This window comes from Atractosteus spatula, chromosome 12, assembly GCF_055471065.1.
Source record: "Atractosteus spatula isolate fAtrSpa1 chromosome 12, fAtrSpa1.hap1, whole genome shotgun sequence".
Lineage (NCBI taxonomy): Eukaryota > Metazoa > Chordata > Actinopteri > Semionotiformes > Lepisosteidae > Atractosteus > Atractosteus spatula.
Genome location: NC_142717.1, coordinates 37344164 through 37359017, shown reverse-complemented (window position 1 = coordinate 37359017; position 14854 = coordinate 37344164). Strand labels below are relative to the sequence as shown.

Sequence of the window (14854 nt, the reverse complement as noted above, 5' to 3'; positions counted from 1 at the left end):
TATTGATTATTTTCTAAAACTGCAAAATAAAATGGATCACAAAGACATGGTTGTTATAAAGTGCTGTACAAGCTCAGCAAACCATTATTTTGGTTGCTTTTTTTTGTACAAGAGTTTGTGTCATCATCCTTATGTTTATTCACATGGTGTGTGGACCATTTTTTTCATTTTCTTTTGAAATGTGATAGAACATCTGTTTGTTGCAAAATATAAAAATGTGTTGTTGCTCTGATCTCATAGCACCCTGTGACATGGCAGACATCCAAAGATGGAGACCGTTTAATAGGGCGGATTTTACTAAACAAGAGGCTGAAAGATGGTAGTGTGCCTAGAGACTCAGGAGCATTGCTTGGACTGAAGGTGAGTACTAGGTTTTTCAGATATTTCTCTAAAATTCTGAATCCCAAAACTGTAACCATGCTAAACACACTGCAATTTATAATCTTACTGTACTTTACTGTATAATCAACGGCTTGCCCCCCTGCCCCTCAATAGGACCAGCCTAGGCATTCATTCCTAAGGTGTCAATGAAGGACACATTGCATGTTTTACAGTAGGGAGAACGCACCATTTTCTTACATAGTAATTTTGGTTCATTTTATGGTTAGTTAATTGTTAATTGTTCAAGTCGTTTAAGTCAAACATATTGTCTTTTAATTGTCTCATGACTTATTTTGTTGGCTTTTGCTCAGAAAATTTGCAGGTTTTCGTAAGGCTTTACGTCTGTCTCTATGAATCAGATCAAGACTGTAATCTGTAGTCCTTGCTGCAGAGAAATAGGACTCCTCCTCATTTTAAACTTGCCTGCTGCAACATCACTTCTTTAATCAAATCTCCTCACTGCAGATGCGTGGGCGGTTGTAATTTGTTTCTTTGATCTCAGCAAACAAGAAGATTTTTAAAAATGTAGAGTAACCCTTTCTTGCATAATTTCTCAAGAGAAAAAACCAAAAGAAAATACCTAAAATAGCAAGTTCCATTTTAACAAAAGACCATTAGCAATGTTTTCTTGTCTTTTTCATACAGAAATGGTGCTTATAATTGTATTGTACAGAATTGCATGACCTTAAGACCCTTAGATTCTCATATCTCAGCCACACAAACAACATAATTCATATTACAGATACTTCCCCACAGGCAATCTTCTTGTGATGCTTCCCAGGTTTTTTCAGCACAGGGAACAGTATTTTATAGTGTTCTTGGTTCTCATAATTGATACTTATGATTCTAGTATTGCTATTAGTTTTTCAGCTCTGTCTTGCTGCCTTTCTCCTAGCTACTTTTAGCCAGTAAATCATGGTCCTCCTACACAGAAAGTGGAGACTGAGGGAGGCATGCTTCCCCTCTATTGACTCCTTCATCACTCATGAAAAGTAGGGGTTGACAAACTTCCAAGGCCCTTCTATACAGTAGCAGCCTGTCTAGCTGCTTGAAGGCTTTTTTCACTTCACCCCTGACAAACAAGTTTCTGCTGGAGCTTTGCCCTTTCTGGCTGAAGTTCCAGCAGCTGTAAGCGTGATGGCCAATGATTCTGGGTTTTCCAGGATTGTGGCACAGCACCTCAGCATTTTGAGCATTCAGGTGAATTAGAGTAAATGCCATCATTTTCCCACTTGGACAAAGAGTTCTTGAAGATAGGTGGGGACACTGTTCAAGCTTGAACAACATCTCCATCACAGACTGGTAGATCTTATCTGTAGATAAACAGTCTACAGGCTTGCCTGTTTTGCTGGGGATCTGGATGAGCCACGATGTTTCGTGGGGCATCTTGCTTTGAAAGAGTCAAGATTTTAAGTCCTCTTGAATACTGTTCTGTTCACCTGTGGTATCTAGTGATGATGATGATGAACCTTTAAGCTCATTTTGATACACATTTGGGAGTTGCAAAAGCCTGCTTTATCTCAAAATCAAAGTCTGATATTGAGTAGAGTGATGCTTTATCTGCAGGATCACTTTCTCCAGGTTTTTATAGCCAGAGGGAAATTTTGACAAAGCTCTCCTGATTCCTCTACCACAGGCAGGAGGAGATTATGGTGATAACTAAAGAAAATAGGGCTTACTGTCCTAACAGAACCAACCATGACACAAAGACATATTTACCTCTCAATTCTTCACTTTCTCTGACTATCTGGTGATAGCGTACTGGGACAATACAGCATCAGTGGCTGAAATCAACAGTTGCACAATGCATAAGGCAAACATAACTTCTCATTTCTCCACAGAATAATTGCATAGGAATCAAGGTCATACATCTCCTAGACTTGAGCAGCAGTGATATGCTGTCCACTAGGAGTTCCCTAGGAAAGAGTGGAATATGCACCATGGTAGAATAATACATAGAATGATAAAGTATAATACTACTGTACATCCTTAATCATGGGGAGAACACAGGGTTAATTTGACTATGTCACTTTGGAGGTAAAAAAATACTAAAGTGCAATTCTTCATGTATCAATAGGATATTGCTTTCTCCAAAATGTAACATGTAAGGCAGCAAAGGCTTTAATTTATAGATTAAAATGAGTTATTTATATTTAGCAATCTACTCTTTGGTATGCTCAGTAGAATCTTACATACAATAATTACTTCAATAATTACAATAATTAGTTCCCAAGTGTGATTATCGGTAAATTAATTTACAAGTGTTACTGTTATGAGGGAACATATATATAGTATTTATATATGTATTAAATGAATGTTTTCAAAAATATAAGATCAAAACACTTAAAAAGCAACTGAAATACAAACAAATCAATCCTTTTTTAAAAATAAAATCTAAACAGAAGTATTTGAATGTAGAAGAAATGAAACATAAGATAAACATTAGCATTGAGCAGATAAATAAGGAAATATTATACACACTACTAGGTATTTTGGACCAAGCATGCCATAGTTATTCTGGTGTCTGGGTATGTATTAAATATTCAATGTCAAAACTGCCAGATAGATGCCTCAAACAAGAGATCTAACAATAACTTTACCGTTGCCTTGTCTCTTGTTGCAAAATCCCTTCTGTAAGTAGTAAGCAAAAATAGCTTTTCCTGGGGCAAGTACTCCATGTATAACACGGAGAAGGGAAAGCAACTTGAGAAAAAATGTGGTGTTTTTTATTTTTAACTTTGTACAAAAAGATTTTACTTAAACATAATCCAATAAGTTCTGCAATAGTCTCTCTGACAAGCCCAAATCTGTAATTAATTTGAAACAAAATGATCATTAACTCAGAAAGAAATAACTATATGAATAAATAAGGAAATTATTTAATACATGGTACATGACAAGGTATTATTGCATCCCTTCTTGTTAAAAATGATTTCTCTTGTGACAGTATTCTAAATAAATGAAGGATTTCTATATACAGTACAATTTTTTTGGGGGGGGTGATTGAATTAGACACTGGGGGTTACATTTTTTTTGGAGATTTTATGTACAGTACTTTTAAAGTCATAAATATATTTGCCATTTTCTTTGTTTAACAATAAGTGATATAAATGTACTGGCTGTCGATATTTTATTACATACCATGTTGTATGCTGTTTCTAGTGGTTTTTGAATGCCTGCAAACTGCTTTAATGTTTAGCAATGAATTCAGAAAACAAACACAAGGAATAAAGAGGAACTCTACGAGAAAATTCTTACTGATTGAATGAGCTTCCTGAATTGGCGTATTTGTATCTGGTCACTGCTTATGTATGAGTTTCTTCCTGTGCGGCACTGCTAGCAGAGGTTCTGCAGTTAGATACTGGTTATATAAACCCATTTCATTTTGTAGATGTCCTAATCTCCTTTTGTATGTTTGGTGCAGCTATGATTAATTGGGATTTGTTTGAATAATGCTCATAATGGAAATCAGCCTATGGATATAAATGCTTCAGGTTAAACAAGTATATTTTTCAGAACCATGGAGAGGTACTTCTTTCCTTTTCCAAAATGCAAGTATTGTTATTCCTCAGTAGTTGCACTGAAGTACTGGAAGCAGAAGTATTGCAGCTGTCGTAACGTGAAAATTTTGGATGTAAAAAAAAAGATTAAAGAAAAGGTTTCAATTAATAAGGAATCTGATTAATGGAAGGGGGGGGGAGGAAACAGAATTATCACAGCTCTGATAGGACTGATTAAAGAAGATATTAAAAGAATCTAACATCAACAAGGTGAATAAAACCCAAGGTAATTATTAATTAACCTACTGTAGCTGTGGTGATGCTGTTTATTGCATTTGCTCTAAATTAACATTTTGTGAACTAAAATGAATACAAAATATATTTACAGTATACTTTGGTGAAGGTTTTAATTTCTTCTATGTATAGTGCGTCTTCATCAGGCTTCATTTGGAAATAAGGAGATCATGTTTCCTTTATTCTTTCTAGTGTTATTTCTGTTGAAGTTTCCCTAGATGTTGTCCCATACTGTGAAATTACAAAAAAAAAATAAAACTTTATGTATCATTTGTATTTAAAATATTTCCACAGATTTTCAGTAGGATTCAAGTCAGTATTTTGATTGGGCTACTCAAGGACATTATTTCTTTTTTAATTATTAAGTCACTCCAATGTACAGTAGCTCTTGCCAATGGGTCATTTTCCAATTTAAGCAGGAACTCTAGTTCCTGCTAAAACTTTGGCTGTACGTTTTCCCCTTGGATTTTAATTGTTGTTGCAGTCTTGAAGTGTCATGTGATTCCTTTGATATTTAAGCTATACAGATGTAACACCTGGTTTCTGTTTCTAACAGGTGGTCGGGGGAAAGATGACAGAATCTGGTAGACTGTGTGCTTTTATTACAAAGGTAAAGAAGGGAAGCCTAGCAGATACTGTTGGACACCTCCGACCAGGTAAGGCCATTGCTCTTCCAGAAGCATCAGTCAAATTATTGTGTAGATAGCGACTATATCTTTCACCTTGACTAACACTAAAGAGATATTGTTACTCATGTGCACTGTTACTCACGTGCACTAGTATTAGGTTAATTTTATACTCCCCAGAGACAAAAAAGCACATTTAGAAGTTAGCAGAGAAAGAATTTTGGATTGCTTGGCATTTGGAGAACTCATGCATATCATTCCAGCCAAACCATACAGGTCTCATCGTCTTATCAATAAAATGTTAAAAACAATAGTGTCTCAGATGATACTTGGAAACAAAGAATTTTAAGGGGTGCATTCCCGTTTTATTTTATTCACATGTTATTTTGCTCAGTCAGGCTGAAATTTCTTGAAAGGAGAACTGGCCCAGTTTCACTTGAAAGAAACATTTAAATTGATCAATTACAGTATGTGATACAAGACAAGATATGTTATTTTAAGGAATTTCTGGGTGTTAAGATCCTACTGTATATTCTGGAACACATTTGATGTAGACAATTGCATGTACTGTACATGTAGAAAATAAAATCCTTAAATTACTGCAGATATAATACGGCAGTATATATTTATGAAGAAATGAGTGTTTAAGTTGGCACATCATTTTAAATTTCTAGACGATATTTTTATATTTCAGATAATGTGGGGAGCAGCCAAAAAGATAAACAGAATGTTAGGGAATATAATAATAACTGTAGAATTTAAATCAAGTGATGTTATTGTTAAAGTTGCACAACACAGTACTACGGCTATCATATTCAATATACAACTGTACTGTTATTGTATATTGTATATTAGTTACCACTGTTACAAAAGCATATGGATTTGGTACTGTATGTGTTCATAAAAAGTGAGTAGATACATTTCCAGGCTCAAAGGAATATACTTGTCAGACAGAATAAAAAAAAAAACTGAATATTTTTAGTCTTTAACAGAGACTATATTGGTGAAGTCATTGCTTCATCGTGACCATCAGTGATACATGAGCAGAAGGACCCGAGTGGAAAACTAATGGGACGTGCTTTAAAATCAGGAAGCTATCATTTTACACAATGGGTTGTGAAAGTACAGAACAAGCTACCAATTTATGTTATTGACACTGTTACCCTGGATCCCTTTTAAGAATTGGCTACATGAAATAAATAAGAGCAATTAGCTACCAGCCACCAAAGGAGCAATTTGGCGCTACACGGTCTCCTATTCTTTGGAACCTTTCTTGTGTTCTTTATAAGGCAATGTATTCATAAGGCAATCCCTGATTAAATTAAAAAGCTCTTCAGATTGCATCACAATACCAAAAGACCGTCTTACACGTCTTATTTCTTAATTTACCAACCTCTTTTTTGAAGTGAATGTGCGATATTATTTCCAGGTGTCCAATTTCAATGTTCTGTTCCCGCTGTCCTTTTAGGTGACCAAGTTCTAGAATGGAATGGGAGGCAATTGCAAGGAGCTACTTTTAAAGAAGTTTACAATATAATTCTGGAATCCAAGCCAGAACCTCAAGTGGAGCTGTTGGTCTCACGACCAATAGGGTAAGAGTTGTATGTGTTTGGAGGAAAGGAACATGGGGGGGGGACGACGACTTTGTAATGGTTTTAGAAAATTACTATTTGATGCTTAAAATGAAATGTAACTTTTTTAGTAGGTACCACCTTAAAATTCCCCAACACCATCAACCATAAAACAGCCAGAACGTATTGTTTTCTAGAGTGCTTATTGTCTTCATGCTGCTGTTATACAGTATGCACCCATTGCATCTTGACCAGAAGTGATTGTAAGTCACTTTTGTTAAAGGCGGCTGGCAAATTCATTAAATCTGAATTTTTGCAAGTAAAATGTACTGTACATGTAAGAACACTTGAAATATTCAGAAATAAGCCCAAACGATCATGAAACAATGAATAGATTTTCCACGGAAGTAAAGCAATACAAAATTAAATGGGATTTTAATTAATTAAAAAAAACAATTTATGTTTTATGTTTATTGAATATGATTTTCACCTTTATATTTGCATCAGTTTTAGTTTACCAGGTATTTAGTCTCAGGTATACAGTACAGTTCATACAAAAATGAAAAGCAGTTATACTGCTGCCCGAGTTCCTTCTCCTAGAAGCAATGGGAAATAAATTGCTTTTGAACACAGTGACACCCTAGAAACTGAAAGCCCTGCTTTGTCAATTTACATATTTGACCTGTTTTGTATTACAGTGAAAACTGCTAGGGGAATAAAGATAAATGTAGTGCTTAGGGTCATTAAAGTACTGAACATTCGTACACCAGCTTAAAATTGATTTTGACTTTTTTTCTTCACTTTCCAGAGACATTCCCCGTATTCCAGACAGCACACATGCACAACTGGAATCAAGTGAGTAAAAAAAGCCTCATAAATGATATTCTTTAAGAAACAATTTCATTCTTCAGCTTATTTCTCAGAGTACGATGTGAAATTGTAACATACATCTAGGAAAACCCCAGGGATCATAAAACAATACACCAGTTTTAATTTTTAAATGTTTTTTTTTAAAGTGTGAAATATTAAACCAAATGTGTGTTTTCTAGCACCATTTTGTTTTTTAAATTAAAAGCATTTTCAGTTTAGAACTAAATGTATTTCCAGTAAAGTATTTTGCTAAAATATTTAACAAATATTTCTTCCAGATGCAGATCTTATTTAATGTGTGATGTGTGGTTTTCCGTCACAAGTTTTTGCTAGTTTATTTTATTATTTGTTAGAGGTTTGAGTGTTGGAGCTGTGACAGTTTGCAGGCTACAAAGGAGCAAGCACTGGTTAATTCAACACTGAAAACGAGAAAGAAGGGAAAAACACAACCTTTCTGTTGTTGAACCTTCTTTTTTCACTGCAATTTCCCTCACGGGATCAATAAAGTATCTATCTATCTTCTTCTTAACCTCAACTTGTTCCTTATTATTTGATCACACCAGGACATACCCTGTGAAAAGATCTGTTAAGGTGGAATGTGGAGAAATGTGCTGAAGAGCTCATGTGCTTTTCAGAAAGTATATTTCTGCTAAAATATATAGTTTCTGTAATTAGTAGAACATAGTGGAGGTTGCAGAGATATTCTGCAGTAAACAAGGACATGCAGGCAATAAAAAAAGAATAATAATTTTAAACTCCTCACATAATATGCAATAGGCAGTAATATAATGTGGTACATTACATTTTTGGAGCTCTCTTAATTGTGCTGTCTTCAACAGAAAACCACATGTTGTGTTGTGTCTGCTTTGTCATGTTAAAGGAAGAGGGACTGGTGTCCTTTAGATTTATACATTTCTGCTATGCTGTGTATCAGTATTTTGTACAACATGTACTGTACACAGTATGCTGCCAGCTTATAGCAGACTTCACTCGATATCATGTTAAATGTGACAAGCAACAGTAAAAAGACATTACACATTCTTACAGAGAACTTAGTTTACGGCGGTTCCCTTTCCATCTATTTACAGGTTCGAGTTCTTTTGAATCCCAGAAGATGGAGCGCCCCTCTATCTCTGTCACATCTCCCATGAGTCCTAGCATGTTACGAGATGCACCCCAGTACTTGCCTGGACAACTCTCAGTATGTACCATTCATGTTTATGTCAAGTGCTGCTGCTCTTCGTTGTGAAATAGCACAGGAGTTTTTTTAAGTCTTCTGTCTGAACAAAAACGTTCTTCCATACCAGACTAAAAAAGACAGAGGTTGGACCCAGAGATCTGGTGTTAAGTCCTTAGCAAATTTGCAGTTGCACAAACATTTTCAGTATAAGAGGTTTCAGATGAATAAGAGGTATCACCCCCTTTAGTTTTTCTTTAGTTTACATTGTTCTTTCTCTGCAAGCAATTTATGGAACTCTTTTTTTCTGCCTATAGCTTCTGTTCTTTTATAGTTGTTTGATTGCTTTTCTTTAAAAAGTGTTGTGTTACATTTGTGTTGTCTGTTAATTTAAAAAAAAATTAAATGTTGTTTCTGAAAATGTAGATTTTCCTTGAATACATTACATCCCATACGTTGTGAATTTACATATTTAAATGTACATTTAAAATTACATATAAATATTGATATCTTTTCTCAGTTTTGCAAAATAGGCAATGCAAAATAACATCATGTATCCTTAGTGCATTTCAATGAAGTGATATAATATACAACAATCAGTAATGAATTAAAACAGAACATTAGAAAATTATGAGAATTTGCATGCCCAAGAAGATGTTTGCACAAAGAATTGCTTTTCATTACAAATTACTGTTTTTGGAAATAATGAGGTGCTCTGTGCCCGATATCAACATCAGAAAGGTAAACTTTGATTTCAAGACTGTGGAAAGGTTTGCAGACACTTCTAAGAAGAGCTGTAGTGACACAGGCGTGAGATACAACTTTGGAATCTATCCATGCTACAAGGCCTGTACAGCTGGATCAAACCCAATTCAGCATGGGATAATATATCATGTTACCTTTTGTGGCATGTAATTCATTGTGCAACGTAAAATATACACTGGGGGAATTGCACTAAAGCTTGTAATACATGACAAACACGCGTTCCATTATGCCAGTGAGCAAAGAGAAGTTAGAGGTAGGTGTAACATAAAAATGAATATACATTCAATGTTGATTGAGTTCAGTCACTGTCAGGAATGAGCACTGCAGTACTGTGTTTTTTTCATCTTAAATCTAAAAAAAATCTGTAATATCATGTTGTACAAGTCTTTTAAACAACTGTTATTCGTACGGTAACAATAATTGCAAAGCACTTTTCCATTTGAACATTAGCATTAGGGTTAATTGCTTGCATCAGATGGATTTAAGAAATAACACTGCTATGCATATCAATGAGTGGTCAAGATTAATTTTCTGCTAATGGAGGGAGCTGTGTGTGTTTAATTTGCCTGTCAGTAAATGTTTTGAAGACTTTGATATCTAGTAAAATACACTGTATGTGTAGTGTATAGAGCTTTGAAGTTTTTAGTGTTCTATTTGTCATTTCCTTTCTTCGGGGGGAGATTTAAACTAAATTGCCAAATAAAACTTTGATACTGTAACTTTCCTTTCTTCAGCCACAAAGTTCACTTTATGGGTCTCCAGAACAAAATAAGAAACAGATGTGCCATAAATCTTTAAAGTATCCGACTCCAATTCTTCTTGAAAACTGATGTCATATCATTAGGAAACAATACTCATTTACCAAGTTCACCTTATTACTTTTGTCCCATGTAAAGAGGAAAGCATGTCATACAGTATGTAGTAACAGTAATTGATGTAATTGTACACAAATGTTTTTAAAGAATAAAAAAATCTGCAGTAAATTACATTTTTTTGTTTTAATAACCCTCTAATTTGGAATCGAAAAAACGTAGCTCAGTGTTACAAGGGTGCCCTTGGTCATCACATGCCTGCTTAACCCTGGCATGTCTTAGCCAGTTGTACTTTACCATTTGGGGAACCACAGTCATCAAGTGCGATTATAGCCCACATCTGAAACAGAAATACCTCGGTATTAAGGCCTTTCGATGACTGGGCTTAGAATTTATTTTAGGTGAATCCGACAATATGACTGATGTTTCCTACTGTAAAAGGAATGTTTTATGTCAATGAGAAAGGAAAAAAAGTCACATGCTGAAAAATACTATTAGGAAAGGGAACTTATTATGCAGTGAGTCTCATTCATCTGTCTTGGTGGAATTCAACTGAAAAGTATTGAAGGCTAGATTGTAGGCCACAAGACATCTGCACACAGCTCCTTCTGGATGTAAATCAATGCAAATGAGATAACGGCACAATTAGAATGAATCTCCTCCATAGTCTATTTTTGTGTTTGTGTGTTTCCAGTGTGTGTTGTCATTTTGATTTTGTTTTATGGCATTTTTCTTTGTTGTTTAATTTTGCTTACCCAGAGCCAAAGCCTTAGTAGAAGAACAGCGCCTTTTGTCCCTAGGGTCCAGGTAACAGTTCCTGTCTGCCTGACAGAATTCTCTCTTTGGTCTTTTTTTTTCCGTTCTTTCTGCGTTTTGGAAAATGCATCGCAGGGAAATGGCAGCATTTCAATCTGTTTTCCCTTTGCGTTTGTTTATAAAGTGCAGTGCTTTCTATTATTATTCTAATAATTATTTTTAACACGTTTCATGTAATCTTGCCAGGAGCCTGGAACAGTCTGCATGACTAACCAACCCAAATGAAACAGTTTAAAGAGACAATCTGCTATCGCCTTCTGTACTCCCAAAACACATCTCATCTATCAAGGATTGGACGAAAATAGTCAAACAAATCAAAGCGTAATGCACGCTTGCTTTTCTTGGTGCTTTTGACAAAAAGGCCATAGAAGGTTAGGTCTCTTTAAATGTTTTAATATTATGTACAGTTTCTGGGGCAAATAAATTTTATGTTTTTCCTTGTAGCATGAAACAGCTTTCAGAGATTTTTTTTGTATCAATTAGACTATATCTGGCTTACCAAGGTATCCTCAAGTAACACATTGATAGACTTATTTTCTGGAAAGCAAAGAGCTGATCTCTATAAGTTGTGTGAGATTAGATTTTATCTTGCAGTGGACAATACTTACAGAGGCTTAATGGATTAAGTATTCGTAATGAATGATATTGACGAGAGCTCTTAGCTCCCATGAAAACCACTGATAGAAAAATCTGGACTAAGAAACAGGATTCGCAAATAAGATATTCAATGTATACATTCATTATTCTAAATGAATGTGCAAAAAGATAATGCAAGACTTTTAAAGGATAGATTGCAGTGCTTAATCATCTCTAATGATTTTAAAACAGTTTACCTTGCTTAGAGCAGAGGAAGATGTTTCATGTTACAGTGAAAAGGCGTGCAAAGTTTACTGTCCCGTTACAAAAGAACATTGCATTTTCCAATAAAATATAGAAATGGGTTTATTAGGACAAATAAACAAATTGTACCGTCTGATCAGAGAGGATGTACAGTCTAAGTCAAGATGGTTTGCTGTACCACCTCTCAGTCAGCGTACTGAATAAGAAAACAAGTGTTGGTGTCCAACTTTTGTGAAGTGTCTGGAGAATCCTTTTTATTCTCTCTGTGTTTTCTGTCTTTGTGTGAATGAAGACTGAAGTAGTACTCCTGTGTCTGTCATATTAGTGTTGATGAATAGTCGGAAATGGACATTAAGACTACTTACACAGAGCAGTGTGGGAATTGTTCATGTTTTTGAAAGACCTGACCCAAGATATTTTGTCGGTGCAGTATATTTTTTCAAATGAACATTCGTATACCAATGCAGGGTACCCATTTCTTATTTTCTATCTTACTACATTTTGGCTGTAATTTTTTAATTTTTGTTTTCTTTATGAGAAACTTTACTTTCTTTACTTTCTTTACTTTCTTTCAAAAGTGAAAAAAGTACATAGAAAGCATGGCACTGATTGATAGGATTGTTAGTATGTTTACAGGCGGTTTTTGTTATAATGTAGACCAACAAATAACTGAAAATGTTGAATATATTTAATGAGAATGTTTCAAATGTAGAATTGATGAAAATAATAGAATACTGATTGGAAAGGAAAGTGGGTTTATAGATAACCAAAAGGAAAATTGAGACCTGCCTAAGATGTATTTAATTTTCATTAGTATTTATCTCCAAAACACCTAGTCTCCATGTCCCATCATTAATTGATGCCATAAAACCACTTGAAGATTTTCCACCTGCTGGGCACATCTTGCTGCCTTGGTGTGTATGGCTCCTAACACCACCTGACCTATTGCCCGCATTCTCCACCATACAGTATGTGACATTGCGTGGGGTGGCTTTTTAAATAGGAAGCAAAACCTCCAAGTCAGCCACGTGATGCAAAAACATCTCTTTCAATGTACGTGTAGAATGTGTAGAACACATTCAAACAAACCTAAACACAAGCCTAGTTTCTTCAGATCTCTGACTCCTCTTTCCTGTGAGTGGCTGTGAGCCAGGCGGCCAAGTGGTTTACTGGGTTACCACAGGAAACCCCAAAATACGCAAAGCCAGGTTGCAAATCCTCTCACCTCTGTCAGTGTGGTCACTCGTGCTCTTGCTCCCATGTGATTCTCAGCCTCTCTGGCTTTAGCCTGGGATGCAACTGCATCTTCCAGGTTCCAAGTCCAGGTTCGGGTTTCAGATGGTGTGGAGTTTGATTACTTCTATAGTGTTTGCCAGCTCCAACTCCACCTTTTCAGGAAATATTGCTCTTACTGTTTGCCATGGTCACCTGAACATTCCCCCTTGCTGGATGAGACGGGTTTATTAAGCCGAAGGCATGCAGATAATCATCCCCAAAGGCATTTTGGGGATGTGTTTGGAGCAAGATCCTCTTCCTTGTTCCCTTCTTTCTGTAATGCCACATCCTTTTAAAGACGGATGTTTGATTCTAAGACTTGATAGTTCTCTTAATCCTCTCATATTACATTCAATGTTTTCTGTGCTTAAATAGAAGGATAATGGTACAATTTGTTTGAAGTTTGTATTCCCCTTAATGTCTCAACGTGAAAGGTCTCCAGTTTGTTCTAGTATGTATCGAATGCTTTGTTTTGCTTTGCTGCATGCTTTGAGAATTAGATGGTTTAGAGTGATCAGTATGCTGGTTTAGTGTCTAGACTTGAACTTACCCAGTGAATTTTATGCAAGTATGGGCAAGACCTTTGAAGTTTTTTTTGACATGGTAGAAATCTATTAACGAAACTTTCTGAACTCAGTCAAATACCAGACTTCAGCATCACATGGCAAGTGTGATACAGCTTTTGCCCATACTTCTCTGAGATTACTGCAAATTGTCTATAACAGTAATTGCAACAGCATGAGTGAGAAGCAAAGTGCTTTAAGTTGTAATATTTTATATTTTCAAAGGTTGTGTTTATTTAATAGAAAATTGACTTTTCTTTCCATGCACACCTGCATTTCTGACTTTCAGAGCTTGGTTTTCTTGAGTGAAAATTTGCCTAAGCATTACTTTTTCCTGAAACAATGTAATTCTTATATTTGTTTATTTTTTTATTTTTTGTGTATTTCATTACTATTTTTGCTTCTTAATCAAGCATAATAATTCAGGATTTTTATTTAGTTTTTTTTTAATTTTGTACTGGAGCTTTAAGCTTTGAAAATCATTCTGTTGAGACGTTGGAGTCTTCGGACTGAGAGAGTTTTTAACAGGCTCTGCCATAAAACAACATATGGCCAAATGCCGCAGTCAGATCTCTTATTCAGGGGTGTTGCCAGGAGGGAACTTGCTTTTTCAGATCGGCAACCTGACTTGAATTGTTGCTTATTCTCAAGACAGGGAGTGAATGTCACCTGGGAGTAGTAACCTTGCATTAAAAGGTCTTTAGTGGGACCAGACAGTAACCACCTAGATTGAGCTCCGGTTCTTCTGGACTCGGCATCTCCACAGGTTTCATTAATTGATGGTGTCATGGAACAGAAGTCCAAGTGGAGGTCAAATTCTAATACCGCACTTCTGCTTCCCCGCGCATAAAAGCTCAGTGGCTGAACACCATGCTGCCCTGCATCCTCTCGAACCCGTCTCCCTCCGTCCCAGCATCACCATTGCAGCAGTTCTCCCTGGCTCATACCTCCTAACTGGGGAGGGTAGGGGGAGGGGGGGGAGTGACGGCTCTGAGCTTTGCCCAGCGCCGTCATGTCCTCAGCCAGGCGAGTTAAGGCCAAAGTACCAGGCACGCCATCTCTTTTTTTCTGCAGCTCATTTCATCATTATTACAATTTGGCCAATTCGCTGAAATGATCTGAAGACACTGTGCAAAGACACTGGGGTGTCACCAGAGTAAAGTTAATTCTCAGAAGCTGTACTAACCAAATACTGTACATCTACCATAAAATACATACTGTACATGCATGCATAGGACAAACTAAATTTACATGTAAATCAGAGCAATGTCGCATGGTATTAGGTCTAAAACGTAAAAAAATGTCAAATAATGAAAAGATACCTTTAACAATTTGCGCAGAATCATAATTTGAAAAGTCCCTGC

General features: G+C 35.9%; 1 protein-coding gene across 1 annotated transcript in view; it reads left to right on the top strand.

Moving 5' to 3' along the window:
* The window catches only part of LOC148822998 (regulating synaptic membrane exocytosis protein 2-like), a 55975-nt gene that overhangs the window by 31440 nt on the left and 9681 nt on the right, over positions 1 to 14854 (top strand). Inside the window, exons 4-8 of the mRNA XM_088928599.1 lie at positions 241 to 360; positions 4732 to 4831; positions 6270 to 6393; positions 7181 to 7227; positions 8331 to 8443. Coding sequence (XP_088784725.1) covers positions 241 to 360; positions 4732 to 4831; positions 6270 to 6393; positions 7181 to 7227; positions 8331 to 8443 — 504 coding nt within the window. The remainder of the gene's footprint in view (positions 1 to 240; positions 361 to 4731; positions 4832 to 6269; positions 6394 to 7180; positions 7228 to 8330; positions 8444 to 14854) is intronic.